Source organism: Melampsora larici-populina (genome assembly GCF_000204055.1).
Source record: "Melampsora larici-populina 98AG31 unplaced genomic scaffold MELLAscaffold_3, whole genome shotgun sequence".
NCBI classification, from domain to species: domain Eukaryota; kingdom Fungi; phylum Basidiomycota; class Pucciniomycetes; order Pucciniales; family Melampsoraceae; genus Melampsora; species Melampsora laricis-populina.
Genome location: NW_006768767.1, coordinates 887,922 through 910,206, shown reverse-complemented (window position 1 = coordinate 910,206; position 22,285 = coordinate 887,922). Strand labels below are relative to the sequence as shown.

At 41.8% G+C, this 22,285-nt stretch overlaps 2 protein-coding genes across 2 annotated transcripts; one reads left to right on the top strand and one right to left on the bottom strand.

Moving 5' to 3' along the window:
* Positions 1-8,276: 8,276 nt before the first annotated feature.
* On the bottom strand, positions 8,277-10,629 carry MELLADRAFT_102256 (uncharacterized protein; the record flags this gene model as incomplete). Its single annotated transcript, XM_007404923.1, has 8 exons — positions 8,277-8,316; positions 8,408-8,571; positions 8,627-8,779; positions 8,834-9,013; positions 9,195-9,229; positions 9,479-9,614; positions 10,178-10,531; positions 10,594-10,629. 8 exons carry the CDS (start codon positions 10,627-10,629, stop codon positions 8,277-8,279), a joined length of 1,098 nt encoding a protein of 365 aa, XP_007404985.1.
* Positions 10,630-13,592: 2,963 nt separating this feature from the next.
* On the top strand, positions 13,593-14,370 carry MELLADRAFT_59493 (uncharacterized protein; the record flags this gene model as incomplete). Its single annotated transcript, XM_007405319.1, has 4 exons — positions 13,593-13,661; positions 13,708-14,076; positions 14,178-14,224; positions 14,352-14,370. The coding sequence occupies 4 exons, from the start codon at positions 13,593-13,595 to the stop codon at positions 14,368-14,370; spliced, it is 504 nt and encodes a 167-aa protein (XP_007405381.1).
* Between the last annotated feature and the right edge of the window lie 7,915 nt (positions 14,371-22,285).

Here is a 22,285-nt window from a genome sequence, read left to right as displayed (position 1 = left end):
AGATGATTCAATATGTTCTGGAGATTTCAGAAAGTTTTTTCCAGAACACCAGAACCCTTCTGGCATTCGAGGAAAACACAATCCAAAATCTGCAGCCGTCTGGATCAAGTGATCGACGGTGATCCCCCACCTTCAGCCAACCAAGCAGCCCTCACAAAAATCCAATCGTCACACCGTTGGCCTTTGACTTTCAAAACCTCGGCCCTTAAGATTTGAAGCAAGTTTTTAAATGTATTTTCATCTTAAGAGGGATTCATCGGTTTCAATTTGTGTTCGTTTCTTAGTTTTCAAATGTCTCTCAAAAGGAAACGAGATCTTCAAGTGCACAAAATCAATCAATGCACAGTCTTGTTTTGTATCCTTTTTGAGATTTCTTCAGTCTCACTTGACTTGGTGTTAAGCTGTAAATATGTACCTTTTTGAATTGAAATGATTGTTGTTAATCGTGTTTTGAGTTTTTAAAACGATCGTTGTTGATCTCGTTTGATTTGTCAATTTCAGACCACTTTTCAAACTAATGAGATCATTGTTTCCGAACCAATCTCTTTGAAAACCATGTTAGTTACCTACTTGAAAGCTTTGCTCTTCATGTTGACTGTCTTTGTGATTTGTCTGAAAACCGACTTCACGAAGAAGTTGAACATTAATTGAACTCCTCAGAAATTTGATTTCAATTCTCTAATCGACTCGAACATCTTTTCTCGACAGATGTTCGAGTCGATTAGAGAAAAATGTTGTATCTCAAATGTCTAATCGACTCGAGGATTCGAGGTGAGAGTAGTGAATCGTGATGAGATGGAGTAGCTGATGGTGATGTGATTTGGTGCTGAGGTGAGTAGGGATGAGGGGTGAGCTGGTGGAGTTGGGTTGTGTTCACGGGGTTTCTGGCATTCTGGAAGTGTGGTGCATTCAAATTTGCTGAATGCCAGAACGCCAGAACACACCAAAAAAAAAACTTCTGGCGTTCTGGAAAAAACCTTCTGAAAATTCCCAGAACATATTTGTATACCCTAAATATAAACCATGAGTGGGTCAAAGAGCGAAGATGGACACCTCTGTTGTCCTCAACGGATCTGTCAAAGTTGGTATTGACATATCCTTAGCCGGTGTTTTGGTACAAAACCGGTTTTAACCCAGGTTTGGTACTTTTGTAATTTTGACAGACACAGCACAAAAAATATACCGATAAACTCTTGAAGCGCGGTATGTAGACATGTTTACATGTTTTTTTTTTCTTTCAAAGGCTTGATTATAATGGGCACAATTCTGAGTATGTGGAGGTGTGCCAGCTGATTCCTGAGTACTCATCTGTGCTCAAGGAATGCTTATTTGGAATGCTCAATCAAGATGAAGATGAGCAAACTTGAGCAAACTTGGGCAAGGTGGAAGTTTTGCATGCTAATCACCTGAACAGAACAAAAAATTGTGACATGAAAGGATATTTGCAAATGATTGTTTTTGGAATGAATATGGAAGGCTTTTCATGCTCACCTCTATGTGAGCTCCTGTTTTGGCCCCTGTGAGTCCCTCTCGGCGAGCAAGCCTGCAAGAGAGGGACTTATGGGTTATCCACAAAATTTGGCATGTGAGCAAGAAACTTTTGGCTGGGGAGTTTTTCAACCCGCCATAATTTTTTACTCTACAAATAAACAGTCTTTGGACCAAAGGAAGCTCCTGTGCGCCTGCTCAAACTCCATACATTGATGTATCTCACTGTGTATTTGATGCACTTATAGCCAAGCAATAGAAGGCTGAAGTTTGCAAAAAATCCAAAATAGATATGTAACTGCAGAGCTCAATGGCAGGCCTCCCATATGCTTTGACTGCCTCAGAATATCTCTGTGTCTGGTGTGATTTGTGACAACATCTACAGACTTTGGTAAATTGGAATACACTTGCTGAGCAGGTACCTCAACTGTGGATTGCTCTAGAGCAGGTATATCTATGTTTTGGTTGACTTGTTTGATTGCTTGAACAATTCCTCCAGAGATCAGGTGTCAGCCTGATACTAGAAGTATAGGTAAAGTTGGTCTAGAATCAAACTACAGATACTTACAAAATGTATTTTATCGAGCTTAGGAGAGATTCCTATCTTCTGAGAGAAATTATTTTTCAGTTCTTTGTAAGTAAAAAAGACTATAATTGGTGGTTATAGCTGTCTGTGGTGTGGTACAAAAACCACTGCCAGTATATCAAGAAGTGCACTCACTTAATGATCTGCCTAGGTGAATATGTAGAAACGTAAAATGGTCCTGGGTAACACTTTAGCGTTGATTTGATAAAACAAGCCTTTATCAAAAGATTTCTAGCCGGGGTTGAAGGAACTTTAGTCGGATGGTTACTACCAAACAATCTTTAACGTCCTAGTTGATGCTGATACGGATAGAAAGGATAAATGAAAAAAGGAGAGAGAAATAGGTCCGAACAAAAGAACTAGTATGGAGCGATGAAGAAGTCTGAATAGGGTTTCTTGAAAGCGCTACTAGTTTATCTTTTCAACGGAAGGAGGAAAATGAGTTATTGGTTGATCTTCTTAACAGTAAAAAGGAGAAAGCTTTTTGTTCATAAATTGTTAAAGTGATAAGAGATAATTCTTCTTTTCTTTGAGGAAGAATAGTTGGCTATTCAAAGTGTTAGGAACTCTTTCAAATTGACATGAAATGTAGTTTGTTAATTAAGGGTTTCTGTGGTACGTCATCGAATATATCTTGGACTAGTCCCTGATGTGTAACAGGGCTAGCTGAGGGTATGCTTCGATACGCCTGGTTCAGTTAATTAACTTTGCTGGTTGCCTTCTTTGAAGGTAGGGTTCTTTTAGGTATTTGATCACAAATGTAAAAGAATTTATATTTTAAATGTTTTTTAAGTTCTTTATCTTATAACTGTTTACTAGATATTAGGCGGCTAGCCGCCACAGAGTCTTGAGAATCATTACACTATGGGGTTACGCTGTGTGATTGAAAATTGACACTTACTAAAGAATATTTGGATTATTTTATGACTTGTATGCGTGCATTCTCTTATAATTGCAGTTCAATTTTTGTGCGGTCGGCATGCATGGGTAGTAAAGATTATGCACCATATCTTTCCCCCTGCTTGCAACTCCCCATACACATTGCAGTAACAGCGAGCTCGACTGCATAGACATGGACTGTTGTGGAAAGCATCAATTAACAATTCAGGCGCTTTAGATTGTTCATACAGACACTGGTCTACACTTTGCACAAATTATTTACATCTATTACCTAAATCTTGAATGAAATCAGCAGCCTTCTCTACTTTTAGTAAAAAACTTGCTACCTGAATTTAACAAAATGCTCAAAAGGTCATGCGCTACTAGAACTTTATTTTTTACCATTTAGATAAGCTTTAGAAGCATGTCAATAACAGCGCCTATTGTTGATTTTTGTTGCAATCATTTGCGCATTAGTCGATTATCGGGCCCGCGGTGCCAACTAAAATCACGCTAGTAATCTGTTTTGCTATCAGCCGTTGTGTGATTAATTAGCTTACTACGTTCAAAACTCACTTTTACAATCCAAACGCCATTGTTATGGGAATAATTGATTACATTGCCTTCAAAAGCCACGAGATTCCCGGTGTTTAGAACATTTTGATCTATATTGAGAACAAACTCCTCCAAAGCTTCTTAGAACGCATGAAAATGGACAATCGAGCTCAACTACAAAAAGGATCCTTTGTGTTATTTATAATTAAACTAATAGATTGAACGGTTGAAAACTGACAGAAGACTCAAGAGTTCCACGCTGTGTGGAGCACATGCATTACAATTTGGGGGTGAGTGCTATCCGGGTTCGCATAAGGGAGACAATACATGATTTGGCCACGGCTGCGAACACTGAAGTGGTGAGCGTCTATGATGGAAGGAACATCATTGATGCCCAGTATTTCAATGGAATTCACAGTGACATTTTACTAGACACTAGGGGTTGGGCGATATTTCGACCAACCGGTTTTGCGCCTCTGAGAAGCCTAGCAAAAGCAGTTGAAGATGGTGGAGAGCAAGTTTTATGGGTTTCACGCATCTGTTACGGATCTGAGCTCAGAGCCGAGAGTGTTTAGGCAATACTCAGGCAAGCTTTTGCCTGAAGAGAAGGGTTGGGGATCAGTGAAAGGTGCAAAAGGCGTGTTTGCATGGCTTGTACTTACAAGCCCAGCGGCGCAAATCAATTTTCCATGTAAGACTTTTGAACGGGTGAAGCTTTGGACTTCTGAAGAAGCACTTCGTACCGGTCTGTATTTTTGCAAAGCAAAAAGACGGATCAAAAAGTTGGTTAGTTATGAGTGGCTTTGGTATTGCTTTCGAGCGATCTCGAAAGCATTCCTAAATCGTTGAACTGCAATTGAATTGCTTTTGGAAACCGGTTGGTCGAAATTTCGCCCAACCCCTACTGGCAGGCCAGTGAGTACAATTCACCTCAATTCAATTCAAATCCAATTCAGATTCAATTCAAGTCCAACTTCAGATTGACTTCAAATTCAGTTTGGGTGGGGGATATGCACGAGCTGCCTATACTGGAAGATCGGTATGGAGCTAGTTCAACAGTACAGCTGAGGATGAAAATTGATCCTCCCAAAACTTCCGGTGGCTTCCTTTTAATTGCTCAGTATGGTAGATACTCCATTCTGAAAACTTCCTATGCAGTACAGTTTGAACTTATGAGGTACTCTTTGATGCTCTCCATCAACAAATTATGGACTTGTATGATCATTTCAATTCAAAGCCATCTAACATAATTTTAGCTGGTTAGGATCCAGGACACACTTAACAAAAAGAACTTGACCAGGTCAAACCCATATTTTTGAGAAACAGATTTTCAACTGCTTCAGAACAGTGGAAACGCCGAGTATCAACCAAAAAGACATCTGTTACTCAAAGCCAAATTGCTCTGGATCAGGCTAGCTTTTCCAGTTCTAGAACTGATGTTAAGCAGCTGGATATCTGTCTTCAATTATCAACAAGTGGTATAACACATGTATATTTATCACATGAAGTATTGGACAAACTACAATCACATTCAGAAAACTTGCAACTATGCAAATAAGATAATATAAAAGGACAGAACAATAAAATATTATATTCTCCACAATACAATTATACATATACATATGTTTCATAAACCTTTGAAGGTTCAATGAAATCTCAAGCAAACTACTAGAGATGATTGATCTTTGATTTCAAGTTTATCCCATTTACTCAAACATCTATGTAGTTTTGATGAATTGATTTCAGATCTTTTTGAGGTTTTGTTATAATCATATGATTTTTTGATCATTGAATTGAATGATATTTGATTAACTTTTTGAAGCTTTAAAGTTTTGAGTCCAGTTGAAAGAAAAGAATTCTGTTTAGGAAAAACATCAAAAAGAAGCAATGGTGATGATGCATGACCTAATTTGGTTTGGCTCTCTATAAAGCCCTACAATTTTCATCAGGTTTACACTTATCAACCAATCTACCAAAAAAGGGTAAACAAAAGAAAAGAAATAAGTGCAAAGATGATTAAGACTTAAGAGAAGGTGAGCAAGGATGTACAGTCCCCTCCAAGTGGTTTACGTAATCATTCAGGTTCGGCAGCGGCGGGGCCGTGGCTTGTTGCAAACCCGATGATTACAAATCCTAGGCGTGGGGACGTGTACAAGTGAATCTGGAATGAATCAGATCCCTGTCCAAATTAAGAAACAGTTCTAATTGATTATGATCATCAGCATGAATAATATGATTGATGAAATCTTGATCAGTTTTGAACCCATTCAGCTCTTCTTCTTCATCTTGAGTTTTATGAATCAATTGTAATTTTGAGTTTGATGAATCAGTCAATTTAATGAATGTTGTTGTTGGACATGTAGGTAATGGTGATGAAGGTAATGGTGATGGAGTTGATCTTGATGATGTTGATGTTATTTTATGGAATGAATTGATTGAGGGTTCATATTGTATTGGAGTGATTTTAATTAATGGATGAATCGCCATATGAGAGTTGATTGATTGATAGGTGATAGGTTGTTGGTGATTTGATTTACATATATAAGAAACTAAAGATTGAACAATTGAAAAGTGATAAGAACTTGAGTAAAGTGTTGTTCATGATGAAGATGATAAAAGTTATTGATAAGATTATCAGGTATAGAGTATATGAGACAATCCATCTACTCACGATAAAGCCATGGTACTGTTGAACTTGTGAAAAGTTGTGGGGTTAAAAGTTTTTCACAAGCTTTTTGGATGGATCGATCACCAAGGCTGTTAAGGGGAGAGAGGTTGATCAAAGTGGTAAGTGAGTCAGGAGTGTGGTAATGGAGTATAGAAGTGGATGCAAGGAATCAATCAACATAAGGGTTGTTTGTTTGTTTATCACTTTCTGTGACATCATTTGGGGTCGCCAAGACGCGACTTGGCGGCCCTGTCTGAGAATAGGCACCCGGGCTTGGCCCCGTTACCCCGTCAGATTGGACCCGTTTTAGAAAAGTCCTTGCTCAAGGCACTCAAAAATTTTGGATTTCAGACTTCAGCTGATGTACACATATAATTTCTCTTGCAGTTTGAAATCATCATCGTTCAAAGTGAAAACATCAAGCTTTTCCAAACTAAAAAAGCACCTCTTGCCTAAAAAAGAGAGTAAGTACTTCACAAAAGAAAGAACCAAAAAGATATATGAGTACATAAAAATGACCTTTGTAAATAAACAACAACAAAAACAAAATGAGCAACCATGTCAGCTGAAAAATGTAACAAGATATGAATATAACAGATGAATAAATTTGAATCACAAAACCAAAGATGACCACCTGATCACCCCCTTTTTTCTGTCTTTCTCCATTTAATATAATGGTGATATTTAGAAGTATATAAATATTCCTTCCCAAAAAAGAGTCATGATAATGGGTACCCGCCAAATAACCAAAATCCTGGCGGGTTTTCATGTGTTTTCACAGGTGTTTTTGTGATGGGTTGTATGTATGTGTACTGCTTATATATATATATGTTTATACTAGAAAAGAACAAACAAAACCCCTTGTACCTATCCAATAGCCAGATACCACAACTCATCTCTCCTTGGTAGTTGAATGAGTTGGGGAGTTTCAAACATGAAGGCTTTTGTAACCCTGAATAATGTTTTTACACAATCTTTGCTGAGTTATGGCTCGGGGAACTCTCAAGCTGTTCATTGGGTGATATTTACAAACTCTGTTTTGAAGGAGAAGTCTTTTGATGAGGCTCAGAAGGGTATTTGACATCATAATTGTGGTTTATCTGACAATTACTCATACCTTCCAGAAATTCTGATGCCTTCATACGTGGACATGCAACTAAACTTAATTTCAGTTGAGTTTGGAAGACTGTTTGTCTGTTACTCTAGATCATACATTGATATTGGATTGATGTTGAACTTGAATTGAACTTGAATTGGATTTGAATTGGATTGAAATTGGATTGAAGTGGCCGTACTCACTGGCCTGCCAGTGTCTAGTAAAATGACACTGTGATTCGGTCTGATACATAGGTATGTACGATTATCACGACACTTCCTCATGATGTAACCTTTGAGGCGAATGTATTGATTCGGCTGGAGTTGAGCCTCACTATCTGTCGCTATGATGTGTATATGAGATACGCGACAAACAGGATGGGCTAACACAATGGTGCCACGAAAACACCGCCTCGAAACATTATTCTCTATAATTTCAAACTGGCACATTTGGATAACTAAAATCAATATAGAGGCGTAGCAAAAACAACCTGGGTACGTACTTCATTTTCTAATGCAACTATTCCGCTCCAGTACATAGTAAGCTGGCTGTCCAATACATTGGTGTTTGCTACAACGGCAGACATATCGTGATTCAGAAGGTAGTGGTTCTCGGGAGTTAATGTAACTTTCTAAGGAATTGACAATGTTGAAGTGGGGCTGCTGTTGTGTAATACAGATTTGGACGTGGCAATGTAAGTTATAGATTTATGATAAAATCACATGGCTGAAATGCCTAAACTCTTTTATTGATGTCACAGACATTGTCCCAACCGAGGGCCGACTGATGGTATGCACATTGGTCGCAGTATAGTGCCTGTTGTAATTTGATAGAATTTCAAGAGCGCTCACTGAAGCTCAGTAGGAGGATACTCTCATAAAACAGATCAATGATGTTGCCGTTTTGACATAACCTGACCCCACTGGATTCATTTACGTCAATGCCAACACTTTTTCCCAAATCTTAGCATTACAGTTATATACAACATGCAGAGGAAAAAACCATCATGCCCATAGTTCTTTCAAGCTGGCTGATGGCTCAAACCTATTACCGCCGTCTTTGTTTAGAATCCACCTTCATGTGATGTACTCCCTCAAAAGAAAGGATCTCACCAATTGAAGTACACAAAGCGCACTCGGCGCCCTCGTAAGATACCGTTACCCCTGAGGTGTCAGTTGATGATGAAGACAATGCATTAGCTAGGACATTTGTCCTCATAGTGATATTCTTGGGAAGCGCCGCTGGAATGGACGTGTATGATAGTTTTGGGGCCTCTTTGATGATAGATAAAGCCTCTACCTGAAAACAATATAATTTCAGCAAATGTTTGACTATTGGCTCACCATGTATTTACCTCACATTCCCACATCTTACTATCCTCATCGAAATTTTTGATGACACCATTACTAATGACCTCGGCTCCGATTTGGTAACAATGCAATTGACTTTCAGGTTGACTTGTTGTCCTCACGTAGTGTTTAGTCAACCACGTCACAGACGCCGCGGACTGTTAAAAGGCGATGTTAACAGAAGTGGAGAGACGAATGTTAAGGATACGCACCATAGGATCGTTGTCATACGACTTTATAGTCAAGGTCAACATGTCTCTACCCACCGAGCATTCGCGTACGGGTTGGCGAGCATGAATAAACCCATAAATAGTAGCAGTGGTTTTGTTGACAACTTTATAAAGAGCATCTCGAACTGTCCCACAAAACTTGCCGAGATCGATGGTGGTATCCTTGTTGAAGTAAAGATGGTCAATGATCAGGGTATTGGAGGCAATCAATTTGCACGTCATTGCGTAAAAATGCCCAGATTTTAAACGATCATTGAAACAACCAGTAGAGGTTAGGAGCACAGCATTCGCGTAAGAACCTTCATTGCCAAAACCCGAAGTTGCAATACCCCCACACACTGACACGAAACCACAAGCCTTTGATATTATTGAAGTGTCCTATTTACGAAAAAGAAATTTAGTATTGAACCTATCAATAAGCAAAACTGTGTACCTCTCCTTCAACATATGCAACGTAATGAATGTAACTTGAGCGTTTAGGTATAGTAGTACACATCGAGAGCATAAAAATGTTGACAATGGAAAGTAATATAGTGCCAAAGCGTATTGTTTATTTATTGCTTTACCATTGGAGGTTATTGCATCTCAATTCCGATAGTTTAACTGCTATTCAAAAAAAATTCATACTTGCCCAGGCCTGGTAATATTCAAAACCAAGAGTGGCTGAATCAGTAGGCAAGGTACTTATAATCATAACGCCTACGCTGCCTATGTGGGCGTCATAATCAATGGCATTGATTCTCAACGCAAGCGGGTTTGAACACTACAATCGACTTCACCCAAAGGATATATGAGTGTCATTGTTGTGAGGAATACAAAATTGTTACTCAATATATCAAGCTAATGGAAAGTGTATCTTTGCAATTTCGTAATTATCATCACATTTGCAATATCTACCCAAGACAATTAAACCAACTAACGGCCATAATCTATATCCATTACGGAGACCCAAAATAAGCAGAATAGTGTGTCCAGAGCACTTGTAACATACATGACTGCAGAAATACATCATTTTGAAAATCCAGTCTAACGTCTTATCGGGATCGAGGACGCTCCAACACAATGTTATTGACCTAATTATAGGCATGTTAACCAAAGTCATAATAATCCAGGAAGTTAACTCATGTGTACCACCCACATATTACTCTCTACTGAGAACTGTAACAGCGTTCCTTGTAACCAAACGATTTAACCTAAGCCACATGGTTGAGAAGAAGCTATAACTATGTCACTGATATCAACATATATAGCCGAGAAACTCATCCATCTCTCCCACTGTGTAGCACTTTAGCCCCAATCGACATGAAAAATGTCTTAGAAACTTACAGTGTTAACCCAGACGTTATGGCGCACAACCAACGCATTCCAGTTCCCCAGCAAAATGTTCCAATGAGTAACTCTTCCTCGGCTTGAAACATTGATAACATTAGTCTGCGGTCCACATAACATCCTTTCAATATTAGTCAATCTTTGGAGACGTCCGCGCATGAAGATCACTGTTGATGTGCTATTGGGGGGCGCCACGGCTTCTCCAGACAATGCTACGACTACGCCTTCTTGAAACAATGTGTCATCGGTCACTGTCAGTGTGAATGAAGACGGAGGACACCGCGAGATAACATTGAGAGCTTCGATTTCGAAACATTGGTAATGTATGCCATGAACTCTTTTGATATTGACCTGTATAATGTTGTTGAGCGTTAGAATTGTAAGAAAGGTTTCGAATGCAATAGCATACCAACTTCATTTTGTAACAAAACGTATCCAGTCCAGTACATGGGAAAAGATACTGACTTCGGAGTGTTCATATCTTCAGTGAAACAAAGCTGTAGAATCCGCGGGTAAAGAAATACATAGCAAAGCTCAAAGGTTATGGTTGCCAACTCCAGGCTAAGAGTTATTGACCATGAGATGGCAAATTTAAGCAGATGCTTGCAGGAACATTACTCTGTTTAAGGCTGATGAATGGGTTGGTTACCGCATTAAATATATTGATCTTCAGGGCGAGCGACCTAATGAGTGTGAGCTCATATTCAAAAAGATCAAGCATGTGGATTTTTTTTGTTACAACAGATCCACACAAAAGGAGTATGAGGACCAAGAAGAATATTGTGCCTGCTTAGCATTTGGCCGCGGAGGCAACCCATTGAAGGACGCATTAATGAAAATAGCCATACATTGGCACTATATAGCGGAGTGAACCAATACGTGGTACAAAGTTCAAAATCATCGGGCGGCACCCCACCAAAAAAGAATTATTAACGCTAATAGATCTACCACCACAACTTTTTTGTTGAAGCCCAACTTGGCAACATGCATGCTTCACTCTATACATATTAATGCAAAAATAGCTAGTACCAGGGTGCACTCGGATGAAGGCAAGTGTTGGTCTGCACAAAGATAATATATAGGTACCAACCTTCTTTCAAACTACAACAATTGGGCCAAATCAGTAATCAACCGGGTCGTAAAACATGCGGCCCAAAATGAAACCCACTCACGGGAGCAACGTCAAAATTATCCGCATTAACGAACCCCATTCAATTGCTCATAGCCTATATCAGTAGCCAAAGGTCTGCAAATGGCCCTGTGACTGGGATTTCTGCTTGCATTATCTACAACATCACAAGCTCAGCGGAGTTCCCATTGCATGACTACAAACTTACATTGAACACCCATTTGCTTTCCAGGGAATTACTATCCAGCACATTGCCAGCGAGTGCCACAAGGCTACCTGGGCGAAAGGCGGCTCTGCCGACTTCACAAAGGACTGAGCGACTCATATAACATTCAACCCCAAGCTCGATATAACTATCCAGCTGAAAAGGTCTTTCAACATAAAGTCGATGCTTATATTTGAAGTGAACGTACCTGTGAGTCGTACGCGACATGAGCGACAGTAGCGCGCCACCGCGCCTCCCTCCTCTGATAATGGCATGCAACAACTCTCCCGCGGCTAACAAAAGTTGTGGGACTTGGTTGTTGAACAATGTTTGGGTGCAGAGGAGTAAGATTGCTCTGTCTATTAGGATAAAACAACGTGTCACCACGCGTGTTTGATAGTACACACTGCAAACATTATTCAACTTCCCCAAGTGGGTAGGAAAAAGTGACTGGGAGTATGATTTGTCATAAAATGATCTATCACTCCACACCTGAGCCATAACACCCACACTACATATGTGTAGCAGGCTCAGTGAATATGTGGTTATCATGTACATACAGTTCTGCTCAGTTATATATGCTCATCAGGATAAGTTATTCATATGTAATACACACTGTAACTTTTTTGAGATCAAAAAAAGCATTCCAAAGATTGACTACATACACTGACTCAATGTTTTGGTGTAATCTCATCAACTCAACTGCATGTAACACCCTTTCTGTTACTAAGAAATAGCTTCAACAATATTGCCTGAGCACCTACAGAATTATATGTAGTGAATTTTGGGCACAATTTTTTCAAAGTCAAAAAAGTTACATGTGGTATTACATGTGTTTTATTTCTGCTGGTGGGCAAAAAACTGAGCAGACCTGTATGTACATGATAGCCAACTATTGACCTAGCTTGCCGCACATATGTAGTGTGGGTGAAATGGCTCAGGTGTGCAGTATTAGATTCTCTTATGACAAACTGTACTATCAATCATTTTCCTCTTACAATTTGGGGAAGTTGAATGATGTTTACAGTGACAATATTTCCTTGTAATCTATAATGTCTGCCAATGGCAAGCTCATTATCTTGAAACGGTATCACAATGAGCGGAATATTTCGTGGCGAGTCCCCCCCGACAGTGACCAAAGATCTGTATATGATTGTTGTAGGGTTGTTTTCCTTGTTTACGTGATTCTACATCGTGGTGAGATAGTTACTTCGATATCAATATGGAGAATCATCAACGCATTCCAGGGGTGGAAAGGAAGCTTACAACTGATGTGATCAAGAATTGGCCTTCTAATACAATTCCAAGGCGCAAGCGTTGCGTAGACATCCGTCTCAATCTAGTTTCACCAGAATAGAATGATAGTGATATATTTTGTATCAAAATTCAGAGAGTAGTTGGCTATATGATAAGAGTCTTCATTGCTTGCCATTCATAGTGAATGACATTAATGACATCTCAAGTGATTTTAAGCTCCCGTACCTGAAAGTCTGCTAAAGTTGTAACGAATGTAATAATCGATATGGCATTTAATCTTCTACCAGAGTTAGTCCTGACAGAAGGTCGTGGCTCGCGCAGCATCGGATGAGGATTTTTTTTATTTATACGTGATGTGCATAGCTGGAAGCCTTGGTTTTGGGAACTGGGAGCAGAGGTCAGCTCGAGCCACCATAGAACTAAAGTAACCTGGTACAGCGTCAGACCTAGGCTTCGGAGAACCCGCCAGGTAAACGGTGATGTACTGCCAATCTGGTACCTCATCAATCATCGTATTGGACCGTAGTCTTGCACATGATACATAGCGCCTCAAGGCATATTCAGTGAGGAAAGTAAAGTTTTTCCAAATCGCGCGCCTGTTCGGTTGGTATCAGAATGATGGGAACAGATTGCATATCCCTGGCGGAAGCTTCAAATTCGAGGGCGCCGTTGACTATTCTTGTGAGACTCAGACACATAGCTGATTGATGTAAGTTTTATCTAGACTACAGAAGAGAATAAATGTACTCTCTTGAAATTCATCAATTGATCAACGCCATCTTTCTCACTCCGCCAAGCGGACCTCAGCGCCAGATTTTCAGATGTCAGACTTACCTTTTGATGCTGGCCTACGCGTAAAATGGAGCGGCTTATTTGAGTTGGGACTTGAAGTGAGTAGTCTCGGGGTCCTCACCAAGCAATGATTTTATTGTATAGATCCCTATAGGTGTGACACCCGATAGAGCACAGCAATTGGTTCGAGTCAGTGTACCATTGCTGGAATTTGACTTGCCAAATCTGCATTTCTTATTGGTGACGACAGCCATTGACGGAAAAGTCTTGAATAATCAATGCTACTACTTATCAGGGTACATTGGATTGATTTTGGCGGAGGGCAACCTAAGGATGCACCCTACCAATGAATGTTTTGGCACTCCTCAACCATCGGGCTCTCCTCACCCGAGATCTAGTAAAATGGGTGTTGAGGCCCAAGGACGTATTGCCCGTATCTGGCGTCGGGAGGGGGTTATTGAGAATGAAGTGGCATGGATGCTGATGCTTACTCATACTGCAAGCAGATTGACCGTAAGCTTTCCCAAATGAATAATGTTTCGACGCCTGACCTATGGTCTAATATTGGTATAACAGCAATTTCCACAGTTTATATGCGGTACCTCCCTTGATAGAAACGCGGCTTGGTCGCCAAACATTCGATTTTGGAAACATCGTTGATGTAAGTGGATCCATCATCAATTGCTCCGGTAACGCAAATGAATGGATAACAATAGTAAGTCACTTTCATAGTAAAATCAGGAGAGTAGCAGGAATTTATTGATGACAAAATCCTGTCACGGAAACAGGTTGAAGTCATTACGTTAGTAGGCACAGTACGGCAATGAGCAGGATTTATTCTCAAGAATGCAATTAGTCGTTATTCATGGGCAATTGCGTTTCTAAATTTGTAAAAATGGCGCAGTGATGATATTTTTGTTTTTTTACATTTTGTGATATTAAATCCTGATATCATTATGTACACAAAGGTCATGAAATTAATTTTGTATTTGAAATTTTGATATCGCCACAAGGAATAACAGTGCGAATGTTATACAAAAACATTTGGATTTGAGCTGAGGAAAAAATTAATGAGTCTGGAGTACATGAGCCTTGATAATAATACATAACTGGTCCAAATAGCTTTCCAGGATATAATACCGAGGAATACACTTCTTAATGATTAGCAAAACGTCTTGCAGAGCATTATCAAGGAGTGGAAGACTTGAATGAGATTGAATGATTCACAGGGAGAAGCCTAAACAATGGAAATATCTCGGACCTGGGTATTGATCAGTTACCACGTCAATACAAAGGAAAATATTGCATACCTTGACAATCCAATGTCGCAAGCCCTCACAGTAACCTATGACATTGCCAGTGATGTTTACAATGTTACCGGGGTCAAGAATGGCCAAATCTATTTGCATCATTACTTTCGCGTTGCAGTCGTATTGACTCACAAACTCTGAATAAGTCATCATCTGGAAAAGCGTCATGAGCAAGTGTTCAAAGATCTCTAATAAGGTCACTCACATCCTTGTTCCATTCGCTGTGCCTAACGAGTAGTATAAAATCACATGCATCACTGGAACCATCGTTGGGAAGCTTAGCATAAAGTATTTCTTGACCTCCAACAAATTTCCATCGCATCGTGGCATGCGCGCTCTTGTCGCATGGTGAGATGCGATGTGAAATCACACATGTGCCAGGTAATGGAAAGCCTGTGCAATATGACATCGCACAGGTTTCACGCGATCCAACGTGTGAAATCGCATAGGTTTGTGTGATCTTACCTTGATGCAATTCAAGATCGCAGGGACTCAGCACGACCTGATCCTCAAGCGATTCAATATCGCATCAAGTCAATGCAACTCAACCGCTCAGGCGATCCAACATCACATCAACTCTATGCAAACCAACTGTTCAGGCGATCCAACCAGTCCAATCACATGAATAATATCTGAAGATATCATCTCATCGCTCAACATGAATGCAATCCAAAACCACCTCCTCTCATGTGATTCCATCCCACAAACAACTTAGCTTCGCCTCTTCCCATCAGATTAAATCCGGAGAAAGAACTACCAATGGAGGCTTGTCCAGAAGGTACAACCAAGCAGTGAATCTCCTCTTGTTTGGTATAGCTCAGCATTGCATCGTACCAACTTGATTTCTGGATGATAGTTCATGCTTCTTGGTGTGATACTTTTGGATGAAAAACTTACTTTACAGTGAAAGTTGTTTACAATCCAAAAAGTGATATGATACAGAAAGTTCACATTTGGAAACCAATCTTGCAACACCTATATTCAACACTTTAATAACCTCAGGTCTTTTGTAATCAAGAAGTTTAAGAAGAACAAGAACATTGAAATCCAATTAGATGTTGACCACCAACTTCAAGATACCTTCAAACATCTGTTTTATTTTCATCAAGTTCTTCATCAATTAAACCTAAGATAAATTTTATTAATTCACAATCGTCAATGATTTCTTCTAATACTGATTGTCTAAGTACAAACTTTGGATTGGTATCATTTAAATTAATTGAACACTTTTCTTGTTTTCTTTTTGTAAGGTTTTGGATCCGATCTTTTTATCTTCCTAATGTTCATTTTGATTTTGATTTGAAAATGGTGGGATTGAAAGTGTAGTAATGTATGCATTTGGTGGTTTTTCTTGTTCTTTTGGATTCAAGTTCTCTAATTTTGGTAAATCATTGAATGTTTTGATTGTAATTGAATCATAGATTCTTGATTCTGATAATGGTTTCACAATTTCTTTGTGATCTTGTTATGAACCAATGCTCGCAGTGGACACTGGTAAGGTACCAATGGCTATCTAACTAGATTGCAGTATGAAGAGAAAAGACTACAAGCGTGGGAGGACAAAGTACAACCCCCGCGCCGTGCTACTCACTACAAGCATAATCCGGTACAAGTATATCATGGATTATTACATTATCCCCCTTTTAGCGCCCAAGTCCCTCTTGCTGCTCTGCGCTCTATCCCTGGGTCAGCATTAAAAAACCACGTGGGAAAAAGCTTGACCCGCTCTCACTTTCTCCTATGCCTTTTATGTCTGATTGCTGCCTCTGGAAACCTCGTGTGAAAAGCTTTGATTAAGTCTTGCGCATGATTCATATTTGACGCCGGTTCCCACGAATCTTCTTCTTTACCAAATCCTTTCCAACTGATCAAATATTGGAGCTTGTTGTACCTTTTTCGACAATCTAATATTTCATTTATTTCCCATTCCTTCTCTCCCTCAATTGTGATCGGAGCTGGTTGTGGTAGTTTTCGGGTACCTATTGTATCTGGTTCGTATTTCCTCAATAATGAGACATGAAAGACAGGGTGTACTCCCTTCATTGTCAGTGGTAGTTCCAATTTATAAGCAGAGTTAGAAATTCTTTTAACGATACGGAAAGGTCCCAGCCAACAATGATCCAGTTTGGGACTCGGTCGCGTGGTTGATATGTTTTTGCTGCTGAGCCACACACGTTGTCCAATTTCCCATGATGGTGTACCCCTGATTCCCTTGTCGAATTGATTCTTCATCGCCTCTTGAGCACCTAATAAACAGCTTTGTAGCTCCATTTGTACTTCTGTGAGTCTGCTTATGCGTTCTTCCACTGCTGGTACGCATTGATCTTCCGACGGGATTGGTCCGAGGCTCAAGTCGTAGCCATAATTCGCCTTGAATGGCGACACACCGGTTGACGTATGGGTACTGTTGTTGTAGGCAAATTTGGCTGGTGGAAGTAGGGCCTCCCAGTCGTCCTGATGGTAAGTAACAAAGTGACGTAAGTATTGTTCTACTACTTTATTAGCAATCTCTGACTGCCCGTCTGTTCGAGGGTGCCAGGCCGTGGAAGGGTGAAGGGTGATTCCCAGTCGTTTGTTCAACTGAGAGGTGATTTTGGATATAAACACGCTTCCCCTGTCTGATACAATGGTCTTAGGGGTACCATGCAATTTCCATACCTCTTTCATCATCAAATCAGCTAATTCTTCCGCTCCATCAGTCTCTTTGCAGGGTAAGAAGTGGGCCATTTTTGTCATGCGATCAATGACAGTCAAAATACTGTCCTTACTGTTTGAGAGAGGTAATCCGGTGATCAAGTCGTAGCTGATGTCCGTCCATGGTCCGGCTGGGATAGGCAACGGCTCCAATGCTCTGAACGGCTTCATCGACGATGGTTTGATCCGTTGACACGACGTGCAGCCGTCGACATAGCGGTTAACGTACGCTTTCTGACCTGTCCAAACATAGTTACGCCTCACCGAGCTAAGGGTCTTAGCTCTCCCTGGATGTCCCGCTAATTTTCTGTCGTGGTAGGTTTTGAGGATTTCCGCTCGTAGTTTGTCATTGGAAGGTACAACCACTTTGCTCCTGTGATATAGTACCCCGTCTGTTACCTCATATTCACCTACTGCTCCTTTAAGTTTAGATGACATAGGGCTGGTAACTGCGGTCATGAGTTCGGTTAAGTCTTGATCTTGAGGCGTCATTTCTCTGATTTTGTCCATGATTTGTGTGTCAGACCAATGTTGAACATTAATGTCAGTTGCGTCTTCGGCTTCCACATCCAGGACATCTAATTCAAACCATCTGGTAGCCTCTGAGTGCTCGACTTCCACGTCCTCCTGGAACTGTGCCTCGAATGAGTCGAATTCGGCAAAAGTGTTGTCGGCGATGTTAGATGGTCGTAAGAGTTGACCAAAAGTCAGCTTGTCCTCTGAAGTTGGGGCTAGGTCAGGTCGTCGAGACAGAGCATCAGGTTGGGTTGAGTGACGGCCTGGTCGGAATTTAATAACAAAGTCGAAGCATGCTAAGGTTTCAGCCCATCTGGCTTGCCGCCTTGTTAGCTGTTTCGTGGTCATGAAATTCTCCAGGTTCTTGTGGTCGGTGTACACAGTGACGTCGAGACGGTGAGGGTTACCTTCCAAGTACTGCCGCCATTCCTTGAAGGAAGCTACCAAGGCAAGAAGTTCCTTGTCGAAAATCTCATAATTTCGTTCGGCCGGTATCAGAGACCTTGATAAGTACGCAACGGGGTGGATTTCACCGTCCTTCTGGCTTCTTTGCGAAAGGACTGCTCCCAGTGCGAAGTCTGAGCAGTCACATTCCAGAATAAACGGCTGGTAAGGGTCGGCTATCTTCAGAACGGGTGCTGTTGTGAACGCTGTTTTAAGCTCATCGAATGCCGCCTGTCTCTCCGGGGTCCATGTGAAAGGGGTGTCCTTTCGTGTCAAATCATGTAGAGGTTGGGCCTTCTTTGAGAACTGATCGATGAAGCGGCGATAGAAGTTAGAAAACCCGATAAATCGAAGTACGTCAGAAGTTGTCTTAGGAGCTGGCCAATCCGTTACTGCCTTAACCTTAGCAGGGTCCATTGGAATCTTGTTTTTTGAGATTACTAATCCTAAATAGCTGACTTCTGACTTGGAGAATTCGCACTTCTCCGGTTTGACCCACAGGGAATGCTTCTCTAAGATTGCTAGTATTTCATCCACCGCTTCCTCGTGGTTGCATCCTTTTTTGGTATAGATCATGATGTCGTCAAGGAATGCTGCGGTATCTTTTCCAATACGTCCCAGCAGAATGTCTTGTATAAAAAATTGGAAGCAACCTGGCGCGCCGGTAGGGCCAAAGGGCATCGTCAGCGGTGCAAACTGGCCTGCTCTGCATATAAAGGCCAGTTTGTCCTCGTCGCCTTCTGCTACTCGGATATTCCCGTAAGCATTCCTTAAATCAAGTTTGGTGTATTCTTCTGCATCAAGAAGACTATCAATAAGGTCCATTGTCAAAGGTAACGGGTACCTGTTTTTGACGGTAAGAGCGTTGAGGCGTCGGTAATCAAAGCAAGGCCGTAGATTGCCATCTTTTTTGCCGGTAAACAAAACTGGAGCTGCCCATGGTGAGGTCGTCCGCCTGATTGTGCCGTTAGCTAACCCTTCGTTGATCAATGTGTCCAGTGCTGCGTTCTCTGCCGGGGACAGTGGTATGATTCGTCCAGCTTGAGGCGTTGCGCCTGGTACGAGATTGACCTTGAAGTCATATTTTCGTCTTGGGGGTAATGTCTGCGCCGTAGACTTCCGGAACATGTTGATGTATTTGTGATACCTCGTGGGTACCAGTTCCTCAACCGTCTTCTTTGGTACATTGCTTGCTTCCTTTACCGCGATCTTAGCCGCCGTTGACCAAGACGTCCTCGCCGCGCATAGATCTGAGCTGGAGGGATTTAGGAAAGGCAAACGCTTGCTAGCCGTCTCAAGGGTATTTTTGGTGAGTGCAGTAACAGACTCACATTGCGGGGGTACTAGCGTGTCATTGACACATACCCCCTCTTCACTTTTCCTAGCTTCCCTTGTGGCCTCATCCTGGGTTTCCAAGGGTGTTTTCGGATTGGAAGAGACTGATGGTTCAGTCGCAGTGTGGTCCGCATCCGTCGTAGCGTCCTCCGTCGCTAATTCAATCTGTTCTAAGGGACAATAAAGCTTGCCAGCTGTCTCAGGGATGATTTGAAATAAAGGACTATCAGACTCACATCGCGGGGGTATTAGCGTGTCATTGACACATACCCCCTCGTCACATTGCCTAGCGTCCCTTGTGGGCTCCTCCAAGGGTGGTGTCGGTCGTGACGAAACTGCTTCAGCAGCTGCGATGTTAATTGGTCCGTTGGTTGAATTGAAAACCCCGCGTCGCCAATCGATTTGATGGCCGTGTCTCTTGAACCAGGGCATACCAAGCAAAGCGTCGTAAGAGTCCTTAAGCTGGGTCACAATAAAGGTTGTGGGTGTGGTGTCCGAGCCGATAGATAGGTGAGCTTCTTCGCGAAGGGTCCTCACCTGACCATCAAATGCACTAACAGTACACGGATTGGTCAGGGCGGTCGTAGGCAGGTTGTGATCGTGAACAAACTTCTCGCTGATTGCTTCGTGAGTAGCTCCGCAGTCGAGAAGGCAAAGGGCAACAGGTCTAGATGTGGCACAGAGATGAGGGTGGGACAAGGGTAAAGAGAGAAAAAATCTTGGGTCGTTTGCATTGCGTTTCATACATTCAACAGCCCCTATACCCACTACATCATCTTGAACGCCCGGGAGAGGCACATCCGTCAATCCCGAGCTTCGCCATTTTTTGAGTCATCAGCCCTTCCTTTACTACTTTTGAGTTCTGCTATCATAGCCTCTAATTCAGCGATTTTGTGTCCACCTCCACTTCTAATCCAATTTCCTCTTTCATCTTTTCTTCCACAATCAGCAGCACGATGTCTTCCCTTCCCGCACTTGAAACATAACCCCTTTTCAGTTCTTCTCGCCATTTCCTCCCTTGATACACCTGATCTAGAATACTCGACTCTAGCGCTCGAGAGGTCCATGGCGTCCGGATCTCTTGTACTAGCGGTGACAGTAGTGGTACGAGTCGCGGGTTGGCGTTGTAATCCTGGATGAAGCTCGTTGTCGACCGCCAAAGCGTACGCAGTGATGTCAGATAACGAATCGAAAGACTTCAGGATCATATTAACTCTGATCTCCTGTTTAAGTCCAATTCGATAATGGCTGATGTGTTCTGCTTCACCCCAGTTCGTTCGCGCCACTAGAGACATGAACTTGGACGTATAATCCGCCACCGAGCCGGTTTGATGTAAGCTTCGAAGGTCACGTTGGGCTCGATTCTGGCGATCCGAGTCGAAGAACGTCGCCTCGAAGGCAGCACCGAAAGCTTTAAAAGATAGCTCCTCCTCGTCGTTCGGATGAAGGAGTCGTTTGAAGATGGGTGCCGCCCATTGGTTGGCTTCGCCAGTCAGGTAAGAGAGGGTGAAGATGATCTTCGCCTTGTCGTCGGGGAATAGGTTCGCGTTGGCTAAAAGGTATAGCCCAACCTGGTTGACAAATGCCTCGGCCTTGTCGCCTTTGGAACCGTCGAACTTGTCGGGTGTCCCCACTTTCGGGCCTCTGGACGGGCCCACAAGTTGCCTAACGTCTGCTACTGTAAGGGTTTCAGCAGGAGGTTGTGGTGTGGGAGTTTGACCGGGAGTTTGAGCGGATGGCTGCGCTGCAGGAACTGGTGGCGCCTGCTGTTGGGTTTGGGATTGGTTCCCCGCGTTGAGCTGCTGTACAAGACTATTCAACTGGTCTTGAGTCGCTTGGCGTAGGGCAGATTCCTTCTCCAACTGTTCTTGGGCAATTCGGCGTTGCTCCAATTCTTCGTCCAGTCTCGTACTCAGTTTCGTGAGCTGATCTAGTATCGAAGCAAGGCTAGTAGTTACCGGGTCCATAGTATTTGCTAGGTTTGATTCCTCCTGGCTCGGGACTGTATCGTACGAAGATTGTTCCGAACCTTGTTCGTCTGGTGTTGTGAAATTCGCCGTTGTTCTTGTGAATACGGTGTCGATCCTAATTTAAAGTTTCTACTGAATCTTGATAAGGTTTCTAATCTGATGATCCTTCGTCCGATTCTTCTCTTCAATTCTAATTTTGAGTGTTTCGAGTTAATGAATTCTAATCTGTTGTATACTACGTTCAAGATCTTGTGTCGGCTGCGTTGAGATAGAGATACTGCAATATGTTATGAACCAATGCTCGCAGTGGACACTGGTAAGGTACCAATGGCTATCTAACTAGATTGCAGTATGAAGAGAAAAGACTACAAGCGTGGGAGGACAAAGTACAACCCCCGCGCCGTGCTCCTCACTACAAGCATAATCCGGTACAAGTATATCATGGATTATTAC